Source organism: Alligator mississippiensis, chromosome 2 (assembly GCF_030867095.1).
Source record: "Alligator mississippiensis isolate rAllMis1 chromosome 2, rAllMis1, whole genome shotgun sequence".
Taxonomy (NCBI): domain Eukaryota; kingdom Metazoa; phylum Chordata; order Crocodylia; family Alligatoridae; genus Alligator; species Alligator mississippiensis.
In genome coordinates this window covers 6,683,628-6,701,224 of record NC_081825.1, presented here as the reverse complement: position 1 = coordinate 6,701,224, position 17,597 = coordinate 6,683,628, and the positions used below count along the sequence as shown (strand labels likewise).

The following is a 17,597-nucleotide window of genomic DNA, read 5'->3' as shown; positions in this document are numbered from 1 at the left end:
TGGGAACCTCTGATTTAGGCCAGCTACCTGTACACAAGTGCTAGAATTCCCCACACAACTTGCCTTGACTATGAAGCATACACCTCATCCAGATTTCTCTGCCAAAACCTACTGAATTCTTTCACAAAAATCAGCATTTACCAACCAAGTGGATTGCAGTAATCTTGCATCACCTACTGTATACAGTCACCACGAGTGAACACATTTTAAGAAGTACAGAGTTAAAATGTTCAGTTTGCAAGCCTGGCTACAGATCATAAGGGAAGTTGTGCAGCCCAGTCTTTTCTCTTTTAAAAGAGGAAACTTGCATAACAAAATTGTTAATTCTTTCCTTACATAAAAGGGTACTTATCCAAAGTTCCCATTAAAACAGAGAGCTTCTGTATTTAGCCAAACCCTGCATGCAAATTACTGTTGCTATTTAGAATGAATGCTAAGATGAATCCAACAGTTAAACTTTTTGGGACACCAGAAATCCTATTCTTATAGTACAGAAATTTCTTAAAATAAGACTGCTAATATACCATCAGGCTCTCTTACCTCTGAAGACTCCCGTTTTATGGTATTAGTTACATCAGTGAGAGCCAAGCTTTTTGGCAAGCATGCCACGAATTAAAACATGTGTCTTCTTCAAGAGCCACTCCAAACCCCCTCCCCTGCACGAGCTGCTGCTCTGGCGTCTGATCCCTGCCCTGTGTTCCTGACCAATCTGCTACTCTGCTTTCTGCTCTCTGCCCTATCCGCCAACATGTTGGCTACCCCCTTCCCCATCTGCCACGTGCCACAAACATGTTGCCCATGCCACTTGTAGCACGTACCACGGGGTAGCCATGCCCGAGTTACAGTGTCAATTTAACCCTGCAAAACACAAAAGCATTCAAATGATTTCCAATAAGCACACAAAGTAATCAAAACAGTAACTCACCTTGAGAGCTGTAAGGAATACCAATTCGACTACAATCGCGAACCATATCTACAAAACTGGCAATTTTGAATTCTTCTGCAGCTTCTTCGTCTTCGTACTGGAAGGAATCATTTAAAATGAGTTTTACTAAACCTAATATAGAGACTAAAAATATTTATAGGTGAAGTATTTTTTTTTTTAAATAAAGGTGAAAAACTGCCAATGATCAAAGTTGGTTATACATTACCTTTGACATTCCACAGTAAGAAAAGCTCCCCAAAAAGTATGGTCTGGAGAGTTTATCCAACATGGAATGGAATATATTCAAGTCACAAGACACCATTCTCAAAATGGAAGTGAATACTTGAACAAGAATATGCAGAAGCATCTATATATACTTTCAATTTCCAAAGATGTTTGTCTGTAACACCTACGTTTTAGGCCCTGGATAGACATATTTGAATTGCTCCAAGTGCCTTTGAGCTGCACCAAACAGCCAGGACACAAATGTGCACAGCTGAACTGCTTAAAATATTACCTCAAAGAATAAGAAACATCTTTGAAGCACTTCCTGAAATGTCTTTATAGGTCAGCTTTCTTCCCCCAGTCCTCTGCTCCCCAACTCTGTGGGGCAGGGGAAGAGGGGAATGGGGCAGACAGTCTCTCCTGTGCGTCCAGCTGTCCTCAGGAACTCGTGGAGATCCGAGCAGGGCCGGACACTGGCATGGACAAACTGGGGGCTGCCTGGGGCCCCAGACAGAAAGGGGGCCTGAAAACGGTAATTCTTATTATTATCATCATCATCATCATCCCAGGCAAAGGGGGGCCTGATACTAAAAGTTCGCCCAGGGCCACCGGAAGTCCAGGTACGGTGCTAGACCGGAGGGGTTATGTTACCCTGCTGTATGTCACTATGTCGTTTTTGTGGTCTGGATGAAGCCACTTTGTGTCACTACAACCACACTGCAACTTCTTCAACAACTCCAGAGACGGAGTTCTTCATTTTTCTTCCCTTTCCACTACTTATATTTCCCTTTTTTCCTTCTGTGTCCTTGCACCCTTATAAACTCGCATCCCTGCACTCCATTTTAAAAAACACTTCCTGAGCTATAAAGGTGCAGCAAACTAATGCAGAACAAGACACGGAGTTACCTAGAAACAAGGAAAATGGATGTTTTTTTAAATAAAGAGGCAAGCCAAACAAAACTATTTTGCATACAATACTGGAAAACAATGTTTGTTGATCTGCATCTAAAAATACAAGCTCAACAGGATTTGATAAAATCTGGAGCCGTATGCCTTCATTTTGGACACCCCCCAGGATCACCCTTTTTCCAGCTAGGGCCAAACAAATGTCCAGGCTCTGTAAGAATTTGGCAAGTTCACAAAAATGTATGCTGGTGCAGTTCCCCCTGCCAACACTATTTTAATGCAATCAGTAAGTCTCAGGAGTACAAGCTTAGTTGTTCCCACTGGTGTCACATGTCTCCACTAGAAATGTTGGGTTTTTTTAATGCCTCAGTTCTCTTCTTCCACAAAATTTATCATGCACCAAGGTCTTCTCAAACAATTTGCTTTCACCTTCTCTGAGCAAATGGATCAAAGCTGGTCTCCAAACTACTGCATCAGTTACTTAAATTAGAGTTTAAAAGGTCTCCAAAATTGCATTCCTGGTTTCCAAGGGGAAGCTGAAACATGGCTCAGCCCATGCTATTATACTATCTCTGAACCATGCTATGCAAGCATTTAGAAAATGCGCAGCTTATGACACCGTACAAGTACTTCAAAAGACTTGTTCAATGACATTTTTCTTTTCCATCGCTGTCCAATGCATTCACTTAAACATTATGGTCCATGTAAAAGGCAAGAGGACATTTATTTCTGCAATTTATCTGTAACAGCTGCTCATATTCTAGGTATCATATTGATTTGCTCATTTTCAAAGCTTTACTGTACTATAAAAGCAGAGCTAAAAAAAAAGGCCATACATCAATACACCACTGAAACGGAGAGCAAGTAAATACTGTACAAAAAACCTCCCAGTCGTGAGCAACTACTCCTGAGAGAGAATGAATCTAAAATGGCATCTGAAGGCTGACGGGGCCAGGTTTCAAAGCTCCTACAATATGCCAGAATTATTTAAGGAAACTGCCAGGCTTGTACACAAAAGAAAAACACCACGTTTTTAGCATTGTGCTGCTGACACACTATATGCAATCTCTCTGAATCTGCATCATACTTGCAAAAGCAGAAACTAAAAAAATAAAAACCCACCAAAACTTCCGCTTCTCTCACTCTGCACTATCCAAAAAAAATCAGTCTCTCCATTTGGGCTCATTTTTCTGAAAAAGATCAACCATGTGAATCAACATTACGAAATGTCGGTCATGATTAAGATGAGCCTGTGCACACAGGCATGGTATGCGATTGCTGAATAGTAAGGATGCCAATTTTAAGTCCACTTTAACAAAAGCAAGCAGATTGAAAGATTTCTAATTACATGTACTGTTAGTTCATTAGGTGAAAGGCTTTTGGAAACTACTTCCACCCATGCTTCAAGAGATCCTTGGTCTACTGACCTTCAGGACACACTGGGGCTTTAGCTGCTAAGGATCAACATTTAGATTTAATTTCCAGAAGCTGTTGCTTACAGATTTTGCTTCTTATATGTTCCAAATTTTTTTGTCAAAGGCAATAAGAACTCCAGGTTATAGCTTCAAGGAAACAGAGAAAGAACCACATGGTAGCTCTGCTTTCCCCCGATCATTTTAAAGTTAGAGAGTAAATTTTGAGAACTTCCTTCATTGCTCGACATAACAAGGAAGGCACAAATGAACGTTGTTTCTGTACCCAAGTCCCTTCCCAACCCTATATTATCCATCCATACCATACAGTTCAAATCCAGCTGCTAAATCTCCTCAACACAAGCAGACCAAATTCCCTGTGATGAACTCCAGCCTTTCATCTGGCAAACTAGATTTTCATGTCTCCTTCTCCTGGACCTCATAGTCAATCACTTTACATGGGAGTCATGGCAGCGTGCAGGAGCCAAGTGCAGCCTAAATGATCAGGAATTTGCAACTTCATTACAAAGGCAATTTTCCATCTCTCCCCAGCCACAGTGCTGGAAGACGAAAACAGTTGACAGCTGTGAGTAATCACATGAGATATTCTTAGAGAAGATCAGCTAGGCTGCACAAAAATACTAGGGCTTTTAACTGACAAATTCTGAAAGTTGCCTGCGTGTTACAAGCACGGAAAGAAAGCAAGGTGAATGCCTGGCGAGCCTGGCTGTTCCACAGTCAGGGTAGCTTTTGGTTTCCTAGTCCTCATTTCTTGTTCCTGTTGTTTGTAGGTTTTTCCTGCAATCTCTAGAGATGCAGCCCCCGCACTGCACCTCCCACCCACAATACACTCGGCATGCATGGAAGGGCAAGGACACAGATTCGAGGTCTTGAGATCCTTTCACTCTTCTCCTCCTACATGCTTCCATCGTCAGCAGCCAGCGTCATGCATCAGTGATCCCGCTCCCTCTCGCCCCCATGGATTTCAGCACCATGCTAATTTGAAGTGAGAAGGACAGATGACATTTAATGATGTGAAGCTTACTTTAATGGGTTTATTAAGGAGGTTCTTTTCCACTGGATCTGTTTGACCCTGGATCAACAGGGCAGAAAGCATGCTCAAATGTGACAAGTGGCCATGTGGAGGTTATGGTATGCAGCCAGACAATGGCGCACATAGGAAAAAAAAAGTGGACAGGTCACAGTCAGGTACACAGTATTAGTCTCATGAATTGTCAGGTTATCCAGTACTTCATGTGATCCAACCCTGTCTGGAACCAGTAAGGATCAAAGTGAGGAGACAGAGCTTTAAGATAAATTTATGTCACTGTAAATCTCCCAGACTTTGCGAGGGGAAATGATTTATTAGAGTAAACAAAGTACATAAAGCCTATGATAAAAAGATAAGGCCCAGTCCATTTCCATTGAAATGAATGGCCGCACTCCCACTCACTTCAGTGGAGACAGAAAATTTTTAAGATATTAACTGAAAAATGTATTTTTTAAATCTAGCCAATCTTACCAAAAGCCATTTTTTTTATGTTTTCGCTACTCTTCTGAAAGTACTTGCAAAATTTTGACATAGAACAAACTTCAAGTTAGGAACAGAATTACCACTACGTATTTCAAGGTTGACTGCAGTATTTAATTCAGCTTCTTTATTTTTTTCTTAGTGCCCAAATATTCCCCTCATTAAATTAATACCAAAATTCACTACAACTATAATCAAGGGAGAGAAGGAAAGGGACGTGGGGCGGAGGAGGTTATTTCTCATCTTTGATTTGACTGCCAAAATACAAAGCACTGGATAATTTTTTTTTTCCTCTCAGCTTTGCAAGAGAAATCATTACCTTCAAAAAGAAATGCCTGGCTTCTGACTAGGATCAAAAGCAAGCCTGCGATTTATCAACAAGACAAGTTTGTACAAAAATAGTAAGAGGCCTCAAGATCCATTTTATTATTGAAGTGTTACAGAAATGATATTCTTGTACTTTTTGTGCTTTCACTCACCTCATTTTCAGTCAAGCAGTGAAAATGCAAATTTCTCCAGTGCGCCACATATGGCAAAAGATAGCTGTAGTTCACAGGATTACAATATAGATGGACACTGTCAGGCTTTACTAATATGATTACATCTGTAGTAAACAAAAGGCAAATAAAAGGTTTTACTAGAACAGCATCAAATCTCTGAATAGTTACCTTGGAATCTTAATCTTATCTGCAACGAAGGTTAATGAATTAAGCAGACAATGCTTTAACTATAAAGTATTCTGTTAAAAAAAGAGCAAAGCAAAAACACACCATGGATAGCAATCCATTTCAGCTGCACTGCACAAAGTGACCAGTTTTTGCTTAAAAAAATATGAGAGAGAGAGAAAGAAAAGCACTAGTGTTTCTCTTTTCAGCAACACAATCAGTTTTATTTCATGTCTTCCTGGAGGCTTGCATCATACAGCCTTTGAGAAGCCAGGGAATGTCAGAATGATGAGTACTTGCACAACATTATACAACTGTCCATTGCATTTGCTCCTCTGTGGCATTAAGGGGTTGCTCTGCACTACCAAGGGTAGGAGGAGGAAAACAATAATCCCTCAAAAGAAAAAAAACAACAAAACAGATACAGTGCACATTGCTAACATAAATGATATAGTTAACTCTTAAAAATATTCTAAATATATAGTTAGTTATCGATTGAAGTGAAAATAGGATGTAAAATAGGTTGATTAAAACTTTGCATGTAGAACTTAATGAATTAAAATTCAGTAAATATTGGTAAAGGATTAACACAGTGGTTTTCAACCTTTCTAGACCTAAGGCACCTTTTGCCAGGCCTAGGATCCCCCTCAGAAAATGTCAGCTTGTTTTTTGACTATGAAAAAATAACAGAGTAGCTCTGTTGCAAAGAACTCAGAAAGACCACAACAGGGCAGACCATTTGTAAATGCTATGGATTCCTATATGAAATCTCTGGGTTTATCTTGTGCATCATGTTTGCACACCTAACAGTACTAACATTGGACAGCATCCTACAGAACTCTTGAAAGGATGTCAAGGCACCCCAGGGTGCTGCAGCATCACTGACTTGGCCAACAGAATAGAGTTCTCCAAGTACTTGGTTCCACATTTGTTGAGTCCTTCGGTCCTAACAGGATATCAAACTAGATTTTCTATTAAAACCTGTTTAACTCCACAAGATCTCTAATATTTATAGTTCTGCTATTTGACATATCAGATCTCTCCCTCCAACCACCACCCAAAAAGGACCCTGAAAAGACAGCATAATTTAATAGCCTTACTCACCATCAAGAACTTCTTCAGGAAACCCAGTTCTTTCAAAGTCATTATTACTCTGATTATACAATCCAAAAAGAAGATAGTTTGCCAGCTCCCTGCAGCCTTCATTGTATCGGCTATCAATTCCTGGAAACAGACCAGACCAGACATATAATATTGTAAATGATAACAGTACAGAGAACATTGTACTGTTGCACGTTATCTAAATAAAAAGATGACGGCAGAGACATTTATCAAGTGATAAATGAGTTTTCTCCCATTAAAGACCAAGACAGATGAGAGGGAAGAGAACAGCCCCGATTGCGACAGCAAAGATTACATTGCTGCATATTCTTGCCATAACAAAACAATAGAATTAATTTCTTAAAGTTGTGCTTCTCTGGAAATAGTCAAAATTAAAAGCAGCATCAAGAGAGACAAGAAAGAATCTACAGTATCCATAACACCCGGAGAAAATTTTTCTATTGGTGCTTTCCTAGGATTAAAAACTGTTGAATTAACTATCTCTTCAGATTGTAGGGAAGTAGGGCTGGAAGGGACTTAGAAGATCATCCAAGACATGAAGTCCAAAACACCAAGCTGAACTGTGTTACAAAATTAAATATCTGAGCATGCTTTGGATTCAAATGTCTTCATTAATCTGTAAAGGGGCCAGTATTATATAAAATCTATGTACCTTGCACAAAATGTATTATTTTGACTAGTGATCTGCTCAATAGTCACTTAATCTTCTACTAGAACAACTGAGCCCCGATCAGCGGTAAAGCTAATGATACATACCAAATTACAGTGTAGGATGGGTAGAGTAGAAATGGTTTCCCAAATGAATTATGGGTTTATAGCAAACAGAAAATGCATAACCTTGTGGTTTGACATTTTTTAAAGTGCCAGGAATACTATTTACAGAACAAGAATGACTAAATAAATCAATAGATACAACTGTTATTTCACTCATGCACAGACAGAAGAAACAATGGCATGTAGTGTATTCCACCCCACACTTTCCTATTTAAAAACTATCTGGGCTTAAACATAATGACATTTTCTCACCAGTGCATTTGTTTTTTTACAAAAACTTTCCCAAACCTTTAGTTTAAAAGTAGGTGAATTCAAAGGATTAGAATAGAAAACATAAAAGCAACCTAAAATATAGCTTTCTAGCAATTCAGCTACAGCTCTCACAAGGTGGTATGCCTTCCCTATGAATATTAAAGTTTAACTTTAACATGGTTTACAAGTTGTTATGTAGCTGCTGGGTCGTTAAGATCAAGTTAACACAAACTGGTCCTGCTGGATAGCGATGATGAAACTCAACAGCACAATGTGCAAGATTGTTGCTGGTGAAAGTAAGCACTTATTGTTAGATGGAACGTGTTTTGTCCTTCTTCGCCAAGCACTGCTTCTGTTTCATTAACCAGTGACTGTCTACTGTGAAACGTATAAATAACCCTGGCAACAGAAGCCAGACCCCAAGACTCCCCTTCCGCAGGGATACTATGAACCACAGGCTGGAAAATTGGTACAAGCCCAGTCCACAGGCTTGATGAGTGGCGTGGGGCTGGTCTCATGGACAGATCATGCCCTTGCCCCCCCCACCCATGCCAGATCAAGCACACATGGCACCGCTGGCAGGACCTGGCAGCAAGAGGCCCAGCATGCCTGGCACTTGGCTGCTGGCCTTCTTCTCATGGTGATGCTGGGGCTCCGGCACCACAGCTCACACCAGCTTGACTGCCAAGCACCATGGCGAGAGCAGTGCCATGGAGATGCAGCAACACCACAGGGAAGAGCCCAGCATCCCAGCTGCTCTGCTGTTGCCAGGAACAAGCCAAAGTGATGCTGGGGCTCCAGCACTGTGGGTCACCCAGACACCTGGCTCTTGCCAGGGAGAGGTCCCCCATCAAGGCTGCGGTCCAGATAACCCAACTCTGCAGGTCACATCCAGGCTATGGGGCATGTTTGACCTCCTCCTACTCCAAGTACCAGACTACAGAGGAAAGCTCTTTTTGCTTAGTCTCTGTCTGGCTCTATGGCTCTTGCATTCTTGTCTGCCCACTGTTATAGCTTCACCTGGAGTGACAGGAGAGTGCCCTGGTGTAACCTTTTGTATGGCCCCTTGGGGAGAGCGGGAGCCTTGAAACCAGGTCATCCACATCCTGGTCTAACGGTCTAGCCACAAGACTAGATGAGCAAAAAAGGCAGACATAGCCGCCACCAGTGGACTCGAGCCGAAGCCCGTGCTGCCCATGAGTATTAGTCACAGCTTCTATCTGTTGAACGGTACAGCACTCACTGGGGTCTTGCACAAGACTTCTGCACCTTTCAAGGCCAGTCTAAATTACTCTGGAGCGTGTGCCCTAGATTGTGTTTGCAGCAAAACCAAACAGTGCGACAGTCTAGGGACCCTTGCAATCCCCAGTGGAGATGCATGCCAGATTTAGGCACAAAATGAGTTTTTTAGCATGCTAGCCCCAAGCTAATTGTAATCATTCCTTAAGACTGGCACCTAACTCCTGCCTACATCCTACTTCAGCGCCAGTGAGGAAATCTGAACCTGGCCCTAAGTGAAACTGCAAACAGTTTTACAAGCAAACAAAGCTACTCCAGTGCTACTAGGGAACTGGCAGGAAATGCCGTGTCCGGTGACAAACTGGCTCCTATCTGGGCTAGATTACCACAAAAATGCTGGTTTCTTGGAGCTAATGAAGGCATTTGTCTCCATATTATTTAACCCTCTTCATTAAAGAGGGGGGGAGGGATAAGAGAACAGATCAACATAGACGGCTGGAGTGAACATATAACCATGATTTAAAAAAAAAATGTAGTGGAAGCTGAAAGAACCTACAGTGAACTTCATCTCAAAACTACCGTGTTACAGACTACATAGAGAAGAGCTATACACCCTTTAAATAGGAAGAGATTTGGCATGTGAAGTGTGATCAGACAACTCAATGCCGTCTTCCAAACCAACCTCTACTCCTGCAACATACTCAGAGCTGACTCACAAGTTTTATCCTCCTGAGACTTCCTATTCTCTTATGTTATTAGGAAACAAGCCAATTAATAATAGCTTGAGGGGCCCTTAAAAGTTGGCACTTATATACACATACACACACACACACACACACACACACACACACACTACTGGCAGGAGGGGTGGGGAGGGAGGGAAGTGATCTGTACGTCAATCATATCCATTTACACCTCTTCATCCCCACCCTTTAGACGTCACTGCTCTCCTAAGCCCCAGTTCTGCAGCGTTTGTGGGCATGTATTCATACAGAACATCGGTTTTATACGTAGCAAGACTGGGGCCAAGTAGTTCAAATTTTGGGGAGCAGGGACCAGATCATTTAACACAATGGGGTCCTGATGCCGAATAATGCCTCTGGGCACTACTGATGCATATAATGACTTGTTTATTAGTGTTTTTGCTCCAATTGGTCCCTATGAGCCTCATTTCAGTCTGTCAGAAAAACTAGGATTGTTATTGTTAACAAGAGCTGATCTATGAAACTAATCTGGCAGACCTGGGCAGGTGGGATAAGTGGGCAGTACACAATTGGATGCAGTACAACAAGGACAAGTGCTGAGTGCTGCACTAGGGTGTAAAAATATTCAGCACATCTACTGGCTGGGGAGTGCCTCTCAGAAGTACAGAAGTGGAAAGGGATCTCAGAGTCATAGCAGACTCCAAGATGAACATGAGTCGTCAGTGTGACGAAGTCATCAGCAAAGCTACCCGCACTTTATCACGCATCAGCAGATGCATGACAAATAGAGCCAAGGAGGTGATACTCCCCCTCTGTGCAGCACTGGTCAGACCGCAGCTGGAGTACTGCATCCAGTTCTGGGCGCTGCACTTCAGGAGGGATGTGGATAACCTCAAGAGGGTCCAGAGGAGGACTACTTGTAAGGTTAAGGGTTTACAAGACAAGCTGTATGAGGAGAGACTGAGGGACCTAGACCTCTTCAGCCTCTGCAAGAGAAGGCCGAGAGGTGATCTTGTGGTCCCTGACAAAAAGAGGGACGCAGCAAGGGATCGGAGATGCTCTGTTCAGCAGGGCACCTCTTGGGGTAACAAGGAGCAATGGTCACAAACTGACAGAGAGCAGATTTAGGCTAGACCTCAGGAAAAACTTCTTCGCAGCAAGGGTAACCAAATCTTGGAATGGCCTTCCAAGGGAGGTGGTGCTCTCTCCTACCCAAGAGGTCTTCAAGGAGAAGGCTGGAGAGGCATCTGACTGGGGTCATCTCACCCCAGCGCCCTTTCCTGCTCAGGCAGGGGGTCGGACTCGATCATCTGTTGAGGTCCCGACCCCAACATCTATGAATCTGAACCATGGATGTTTTAAGACATACCCACAAGCCTACTGTTTAAAAACAATCAATGAAAATCTGTTGCCCTTTTAAAAGTTCAGGGTGATTTCCCTGCCTGAGAAGTTAACCCGCTCTCTAGATAGTGAGAGCTCACTCCTGATAGCAAGGAATTAAAAAGCTTTCCAGTAAGGACAACACTCTTACAAAGCCTTTATTCCAAACCTTTCCTCCTGATTACAAGGGAACATTTTGATATTCCATTTGTTTTTCAGGAAGTTGAAATGTTTCTAGCATAATGTATCTTAATATAAAGATTTTGTCACTTCCTTCCTTAGAGATAACTGTAAGGAGAAATAAAACATATGTATTTATTTTTATATGCCCTCTGCAAGCACTGGTTTCACCATAGGCAATAGATGGAATTTTTATAGGATCCTTTTGACGCTACAAAACTGATATAATACAAACCCTTCCTCTCTCCACAAAACTGCATGGCAGAAGGCTTTCCATCTTACCTAGCAATACAACCTTACACATCTGAATAAAAATCTACCACGTTTCATCTAATTAGTATGTTCTTCAAGTTTCCTACCCAGCTAATCCTATGACCTAGTTCATCCGTTTTAGATTACATGATTACACGTTAGTTGACACACTTTATAGTACCATTCCTGGGTTATGAAAAAGCTGTATTTGCAGATATTTAACAAATTATCAAGAAATATCAAGACAGACAAAAATGGAAGCCAATGACAAGCCAAGGAGTGGTCAGTAAAGAGATCAGCACTAAAAATCCTTAAAAAATACCAAAGACCTGTTATAAATTGGGGGCACCAGGACAGACAATGAAAACAATATACATGCAAAAACCCCTCTTGGTCTTGTGTTTTTAAGCTTGATTTGCATCAAAAAATTACCATAAGAAGTGTCTGTAATAAGTTACAGCTGGTTTCAAAGTGTTCACACTGCCAGCAATGTTTTTTTATCATCAAGAGCTAATAAATACCTCTCAATTCTTAGAAAGGTTAACAGGTTAGGTTATAATCAAGTTTATACTCAAACCATCATTTTAACCTAAGTGAAAAGGAAAAAGAGGAGGGAGGATTTTAATATAGATAGGCAGTATTAGTAACACTGAAACTAGCCAGGAATCTGACCGGTAGCCTTCTTGAAAAATCAAGGGAAAAGCCCACTGATTCTTTTCTGTGCGAATGTTCCCATCTGGAGAACAAGGACTACACCGTGCTTATTTAAGTGGTGTCCAATAAGTATGGTTTTCTTCACATGTATAGGAGCTGGTCACATTAAGATTTGTATGTGCCAATACACCCCAGATGTGATCCCAATGTAACTACACGTTATCGCATGCGACTGTGAAGTTTTCCCAGAGGGTTATGTTAGAATACAATTCAGTGCCTGCCAACAAGTTCAGATTTGCCGGAAATTAACAGATTAAAAAAAATAAAAAAGTATAACAACATGCAAGAAAACTAGGACTGCCTTCGGAGTTCCCTCAGAATCTAAACCGGTTATGAATAACAACATAAGAATGAACTAGAAACAGAAAAACAGGGAAATGGTACAAGAGACCTAAACTCAGCACAAAGGCCTCTCTATTACAATCTTGGGCTGAACGCCTCCAGTAGTTGCTCACTAGCTATGGTATTTGGATACAACGACTAAATCCCATGCACTGTTAAACCCCTTTGCATCTAGGGAATCATTCATCACTGTTTAGCTCTTGGCCTGGGGTGCTCCGCCTCCAGCCTCCAGGCCAAATGCAGCCCATAGCGCCATTGCATCTGGCCCACAGGGCTCCCCACAGGTCTGGAAATTTGGCAGTGGAGGAGCGGTGGCCGGTAAGTAATATGGCCATTCTGCTCCCTGCCCAATTCCCAAGCCCCAAGCTGCATGTGCCCAGCTGGAGCCAGCCCACATAACCCTCCCCACCATGAGGCTGGGGCACATCCCCCTTTTCCCCTGGGCTGTGTTGGGGTCAAGTCACACCCCCTTACCCCTCCATGGGGCCGGGTCACATCCCCCCCCCCCCCCATGTCCCCCCACAGGGCTGACTGAAGCCCCCTTTCCCCACTGTGGGGTCTGGTTCAGGCCAGATTGCCCCCCAACCCCCTCTGCATGGCTGGATGGTGGCTACCACTCCGGCCCCGGGTGCTGGATCAGAACCACCTTCTAGTCAGCAAGCAGACCAGGCACTTCTCATCTGGCCTGCTGGGGGAAAAGGGTTGAGCCCTGCTTAGGCCACTGAGGAGCAACCCCAGGTACAGACCTCGTGTCCCTAGCATCTCCCTTGACAGAGGGGGAAACCGGAGTTTTGCTAGCAGTACCCACCACTGCAGTCTTCTAATCTAGTGGCCACCACGTGTTCCTAAAGCGCTCCTTAAAGGTGGATCCTCTGGAATCCCATGCCCCACTTTTAGGGGTTTCATGACAGTCAATGCCAGTAAAATGTGCATGTAACACACAGTGCAAGAGATACACACGTAAAGGAAAAAGCAAGAACAGAAACATGTAAGAAATGCCTCCCTAAGCTTCCTTGAACACAATCTGTTAAATTTTGACTAGTTCTTTTAGAGATCCTAGGACCCCCTCCCTTCTTTCCTACTTCCGTAGTCCAGCCTTACCTTCTTCTGGTTCTGGTCTCTTCTCTTCCCACACCCATAGCCTGCTAGACCCCTCTAATGGAAAGCCTCCCCAAGCAGCTCATGGGATGATCCATCACTTAGCTGGGTCACCTGGGAGAAACAGTGCAGCTGGGAGGTGGCCAGCCCGTTGCTCTAGGGGTACGCCATTTGAATGTGTTGTTTAACAGCTAACTCTCGATTGCCATTAGAAACACAGGTCTCCCAGGCTGATTTGGGATCCTAGGAGGGTATGGAGTTTAAAATGCAACAAAGGTACACAAACTAAATAGTATTTGTAAAAGTGAACTGGAGTTTGTCGACTGATATAAACTCTCTCCCTCAAATAAGACACATTGTTAAACTGCAGTCTATGAACCACAGTGCTTGGGAGCAGGATGAGGACAGAACCAGGTCTCTCCCATTCCAGCCAGGTTTTTATGCTGGAATCAACATGTACATCCAAGTGCTGAAGCAGCAGAGCAAGAATGAACAAACAGGCACCTAGGCACTAGAACAGTTACCATGAGACACCGACAAGAACGCCCTCCTAATATTGCATTTCCATGTAACCAATAGTCGCTGAAGCTACAGAAATGCTGTTGTAGGAGATCTCCAGGCACATTTAAGAACAGAATTACAAATGTGTTTGCTTGATGTGATCTGGAATGACTACATGGAGTTATATCAAAGGAAACTGTTAGGAGAAAACAAACAGGAAATGAAACAATGACAGCGATAAGATACTTCCAGCATCATCAGTGAAACACTGGTGTATTATTAAGTGGGAAATACCCACCAGTTTGGCTCCAGCCAGGCTAGCAGGCTTCCCTGCCCCCCACCCAATAAGAAACCAAAGCTTTAATTAAAGGACATTATCCCATTAAACACTGTCGGCTAGAACAGAAGTGGAGTGCATAGATAGCAATAGGCAGAGGCCAGTCTTTGAAAGCAGCGTACCTAAAGCCGGTGCAAGCTGTCTCTACCGGTCCAGGGGAGGAGGCTGTGGGCTTAGGCCTCTTCTACACAGGCATGGCAGGAAGTACAATTTTGGGATCACACACTGGATCCAAACCTTACTGCTGGTGTAGAGGGAGCACAATCCAGGGCTCCCCCTGCACTGGCAAGAAGCAGGCACCCAAGGCTGGAAGCCCCCTTTGCAGAGGGGATTCCCAGCCAGAGGCCATGAGCAGCTGGGACTTAGTCCCGCAGCTGACAGGGTTTTGGGTCCCAACTGTGTCTCATACACAGCCAGAAGCTAGAGCCCTGTAAGCTGCGAGACACTCAGTCCCAGCTGCACCCCAGGACCAAGAAGCCCATGTGGGCCCAGGGGTTTCACACCACCCCGAGCCTTGGGGACCATGGCAGCTGTGCCACCCAGAGCTCAAGGGTTGCACCCCTGTGAGCCGGCAGAGCTCCCAGCCACGGGAGAGACCCAGTTACACATGCAAATTAAAGCGGATAGCAACCAGCTATAAAAGTGAGTACCTATTTTTAAGGTTTAACTTTATATCTAGTTGGAGCTTTTTATCGTGTGATAGCTACTTTGCCCATGTAGCTGGTCTCAAGATAACTGCGGAAGTAACCAGTTAATAGCACGATACCTGTAATGTGTAGGAGGGGGCCTAAGTGCAAGGTCTTGGACACGTTCCAGTCAAAGGAACTTGTAAATCCCATGCCCTTCAGCCTTCTTTGTTACTTAAAAATATTTCTCTGGATGGGTTCCTGTTGATGAACAAATAATGCTTTGTTTTCAAAAGACTACACTGTGTCTCTTCATAAGTTTGCTAGCTATAAAATACTGGAGATACGCAACTTCTGCAGCAAGCAAAACCGGAGTGGATCTGCTATAAGGGAAACTAAACCCCAACACCCTTACAGAAACACACTAGGATCACTGCAGCATTAAGCAGCCTGAATTCCTGATGCTAAAAACCATGTATTTTCACTCTTCCTCCTACCTCTCCACACCAAAATCCAGAGTGCGAGAATTAGCATTCCGTATCTTTGATACTATCTGACCCGACCTGTGCACAACAGCAGTATCCCACAACAATAATGTTAACTTGATCAAGCTTGTATCACGCTCATCAGTTTTCCAGCTTCTGTTTGGTGACGTCACAGCAAAGGGATGCAGATTCAATATAAACAGCTCTAAAGAATGGCTGAACAGCAGAAAAATTTAAGAAAAGATAGCAGAAAGAAAATAATACAGTGTTTGGGGTAGTCTTGCTCCCATCTGAAGAGAGGAGAGAATGAAAGGAAGAGATTTAAGAGCTGTCTACTACGTCGCCATGACAGTCCTAGCAAACTTCACCATTTCCACTGTATTGCTATCAAAGTCTTCATCCATATAGTCGTGATTACCTAGCTTGACTAGTCCACCGTCTTAAAGCAGGGGTGGCCAACCTGTGGCACATGCCAGAAGAGGCACATGAAGCCTCTGTGGCACGTGACAGATGAGGGAGGAGACAGACAGCATAACAGAGGATAGGGCAGGAAGCAGAAAGCAAAGCAGCATGAGGCAGGGCACAGAAGGTAGGACAGCAGATGGGGCAGGAGAAGGCGACTGGAGTGGCACTCTGGGAGGGTGAGAGTGTAATTTGTGGCACGCCTGCCAAAAAGGGTAATCCCTAGACAGCATAACTTACTGATGATCCTAAAACAGCCTGAGGGGTCTTGAACCTAATCTCAACAAAATCCAAGTATTCTAAAAAGACCACCAGACTCTAAGAAACCTTGAAAAAAAACCTATCTAAAAATACAGAACCATACAATACCAGTGATTTTTAACAAAATGCTTGTAAAACCAACCAGATGTTCCAAAACCCAGAAGAGGTAGTTACAAGTGATAACAATTAAAATGTGAAAGGTTACCAAAAGTCATGGTTCAAAGCCTGGAAATATTACAAAACGATTATAGAAGAGAAAAAAGACAGCTTTCTTCTTCAGGAACTATCATCTTAATGCCTCAAACCTACTAAGTCCTAAGGTTTTAAAATCATTCAACGGTAACCAATCTGTTAGGGCAACCTACTTTACCAGAGATCATAAAAGGCAGAAACAAAAGTAATTAAAATATTTTAGAACACTGTTATTCTTTAAAAACCTCTTAAAATGAAAATCACTTCTACCATTATATCCCTGGCAAAAAAACCCTCAAAACTCTACCTTTCAACTATGTCAAAATCTACAAAAAAACCCCCAAAAATCCATCTTTTAACTAAAGTTCTAGGAGTTCAACAGCCACAATCTTCTACCTTTTTACTGAGATCTAATGAAATAATTTTTAATGTTAGTACAATTCTTTAATTCTGCCTGAGAAAGGAGATGATGCCAAATTCCATCAGGACACTTTATACCAAAGTATCCAGACAGAGAGAAAGTGGTGATAATACAGGACTCTTCATTTTAATAAGGCAAGATCGTAACAAACATCTAGAGGTTAGATGATGAAGTTTGACAAACTTTAGAGGCTTTTTCTTTAACCAGTAAGGATGGCTTCTTCCTGAAGTGGAAATTCTACACCTTTCTAGGAGACATTCCTGTTCAACCAGAAATCAGACATTTCAGAAATTCCTGAGTGAAATTCTCTCTGACCTGTGTTATGTAGGAGGTCAAACCAAGCAATTAAAGTGGAATCATGATGTTGATGTTTTGTATCCAATGGTAAATGAGAAAAATCCCATATAGAAGACCTTATTATACATTATATTGGCTATGATTTTTGGTTGGTTGCAAACCCTTTGCAGAAGACCAAGGTATAATCATCAGGATTCCCCTATTCTGACTGATTCTCGTCAGTGAAACCACTGTTATTATGCCAGAACAAAACAATGTGCTTTTAGTAGCAGATGCAGTAGTTCCTTAAAGCTA

At 42.7% G+C, this 17,597-nt stretch overlaps 1 protein-coding gene across 1 annotated transcript in view; it reads right to left on the bottom strand.

The window, feature by feature from the left end:
• The window catches only part of DNAAF9 (dynein axonemal assembly factor 9), a 126,727-nt gene that overhangs the window by 87,993 nt on the left and 21,137 nt on the right, over positions 1-17,597 (bottom strand). The window contains exons 3-5 of the mRNA XM_014597122.3: positions 6,769-6,888; positions 5,479-5,603; positions 926-1,022 (exon numbers count right to left, since the gene is read on the bottom strand). Coding sequence (XP_014452608.1) covers positions 926-1,022; positions 5,479-5,603; positions 6,769-6,888 — 342 coding nt within the window. The remainder of the gene's footprint in view (positions 1-925; positions 1,023-5,478; positions 5,604-6,768; positions 6,889-17,597) is intronic.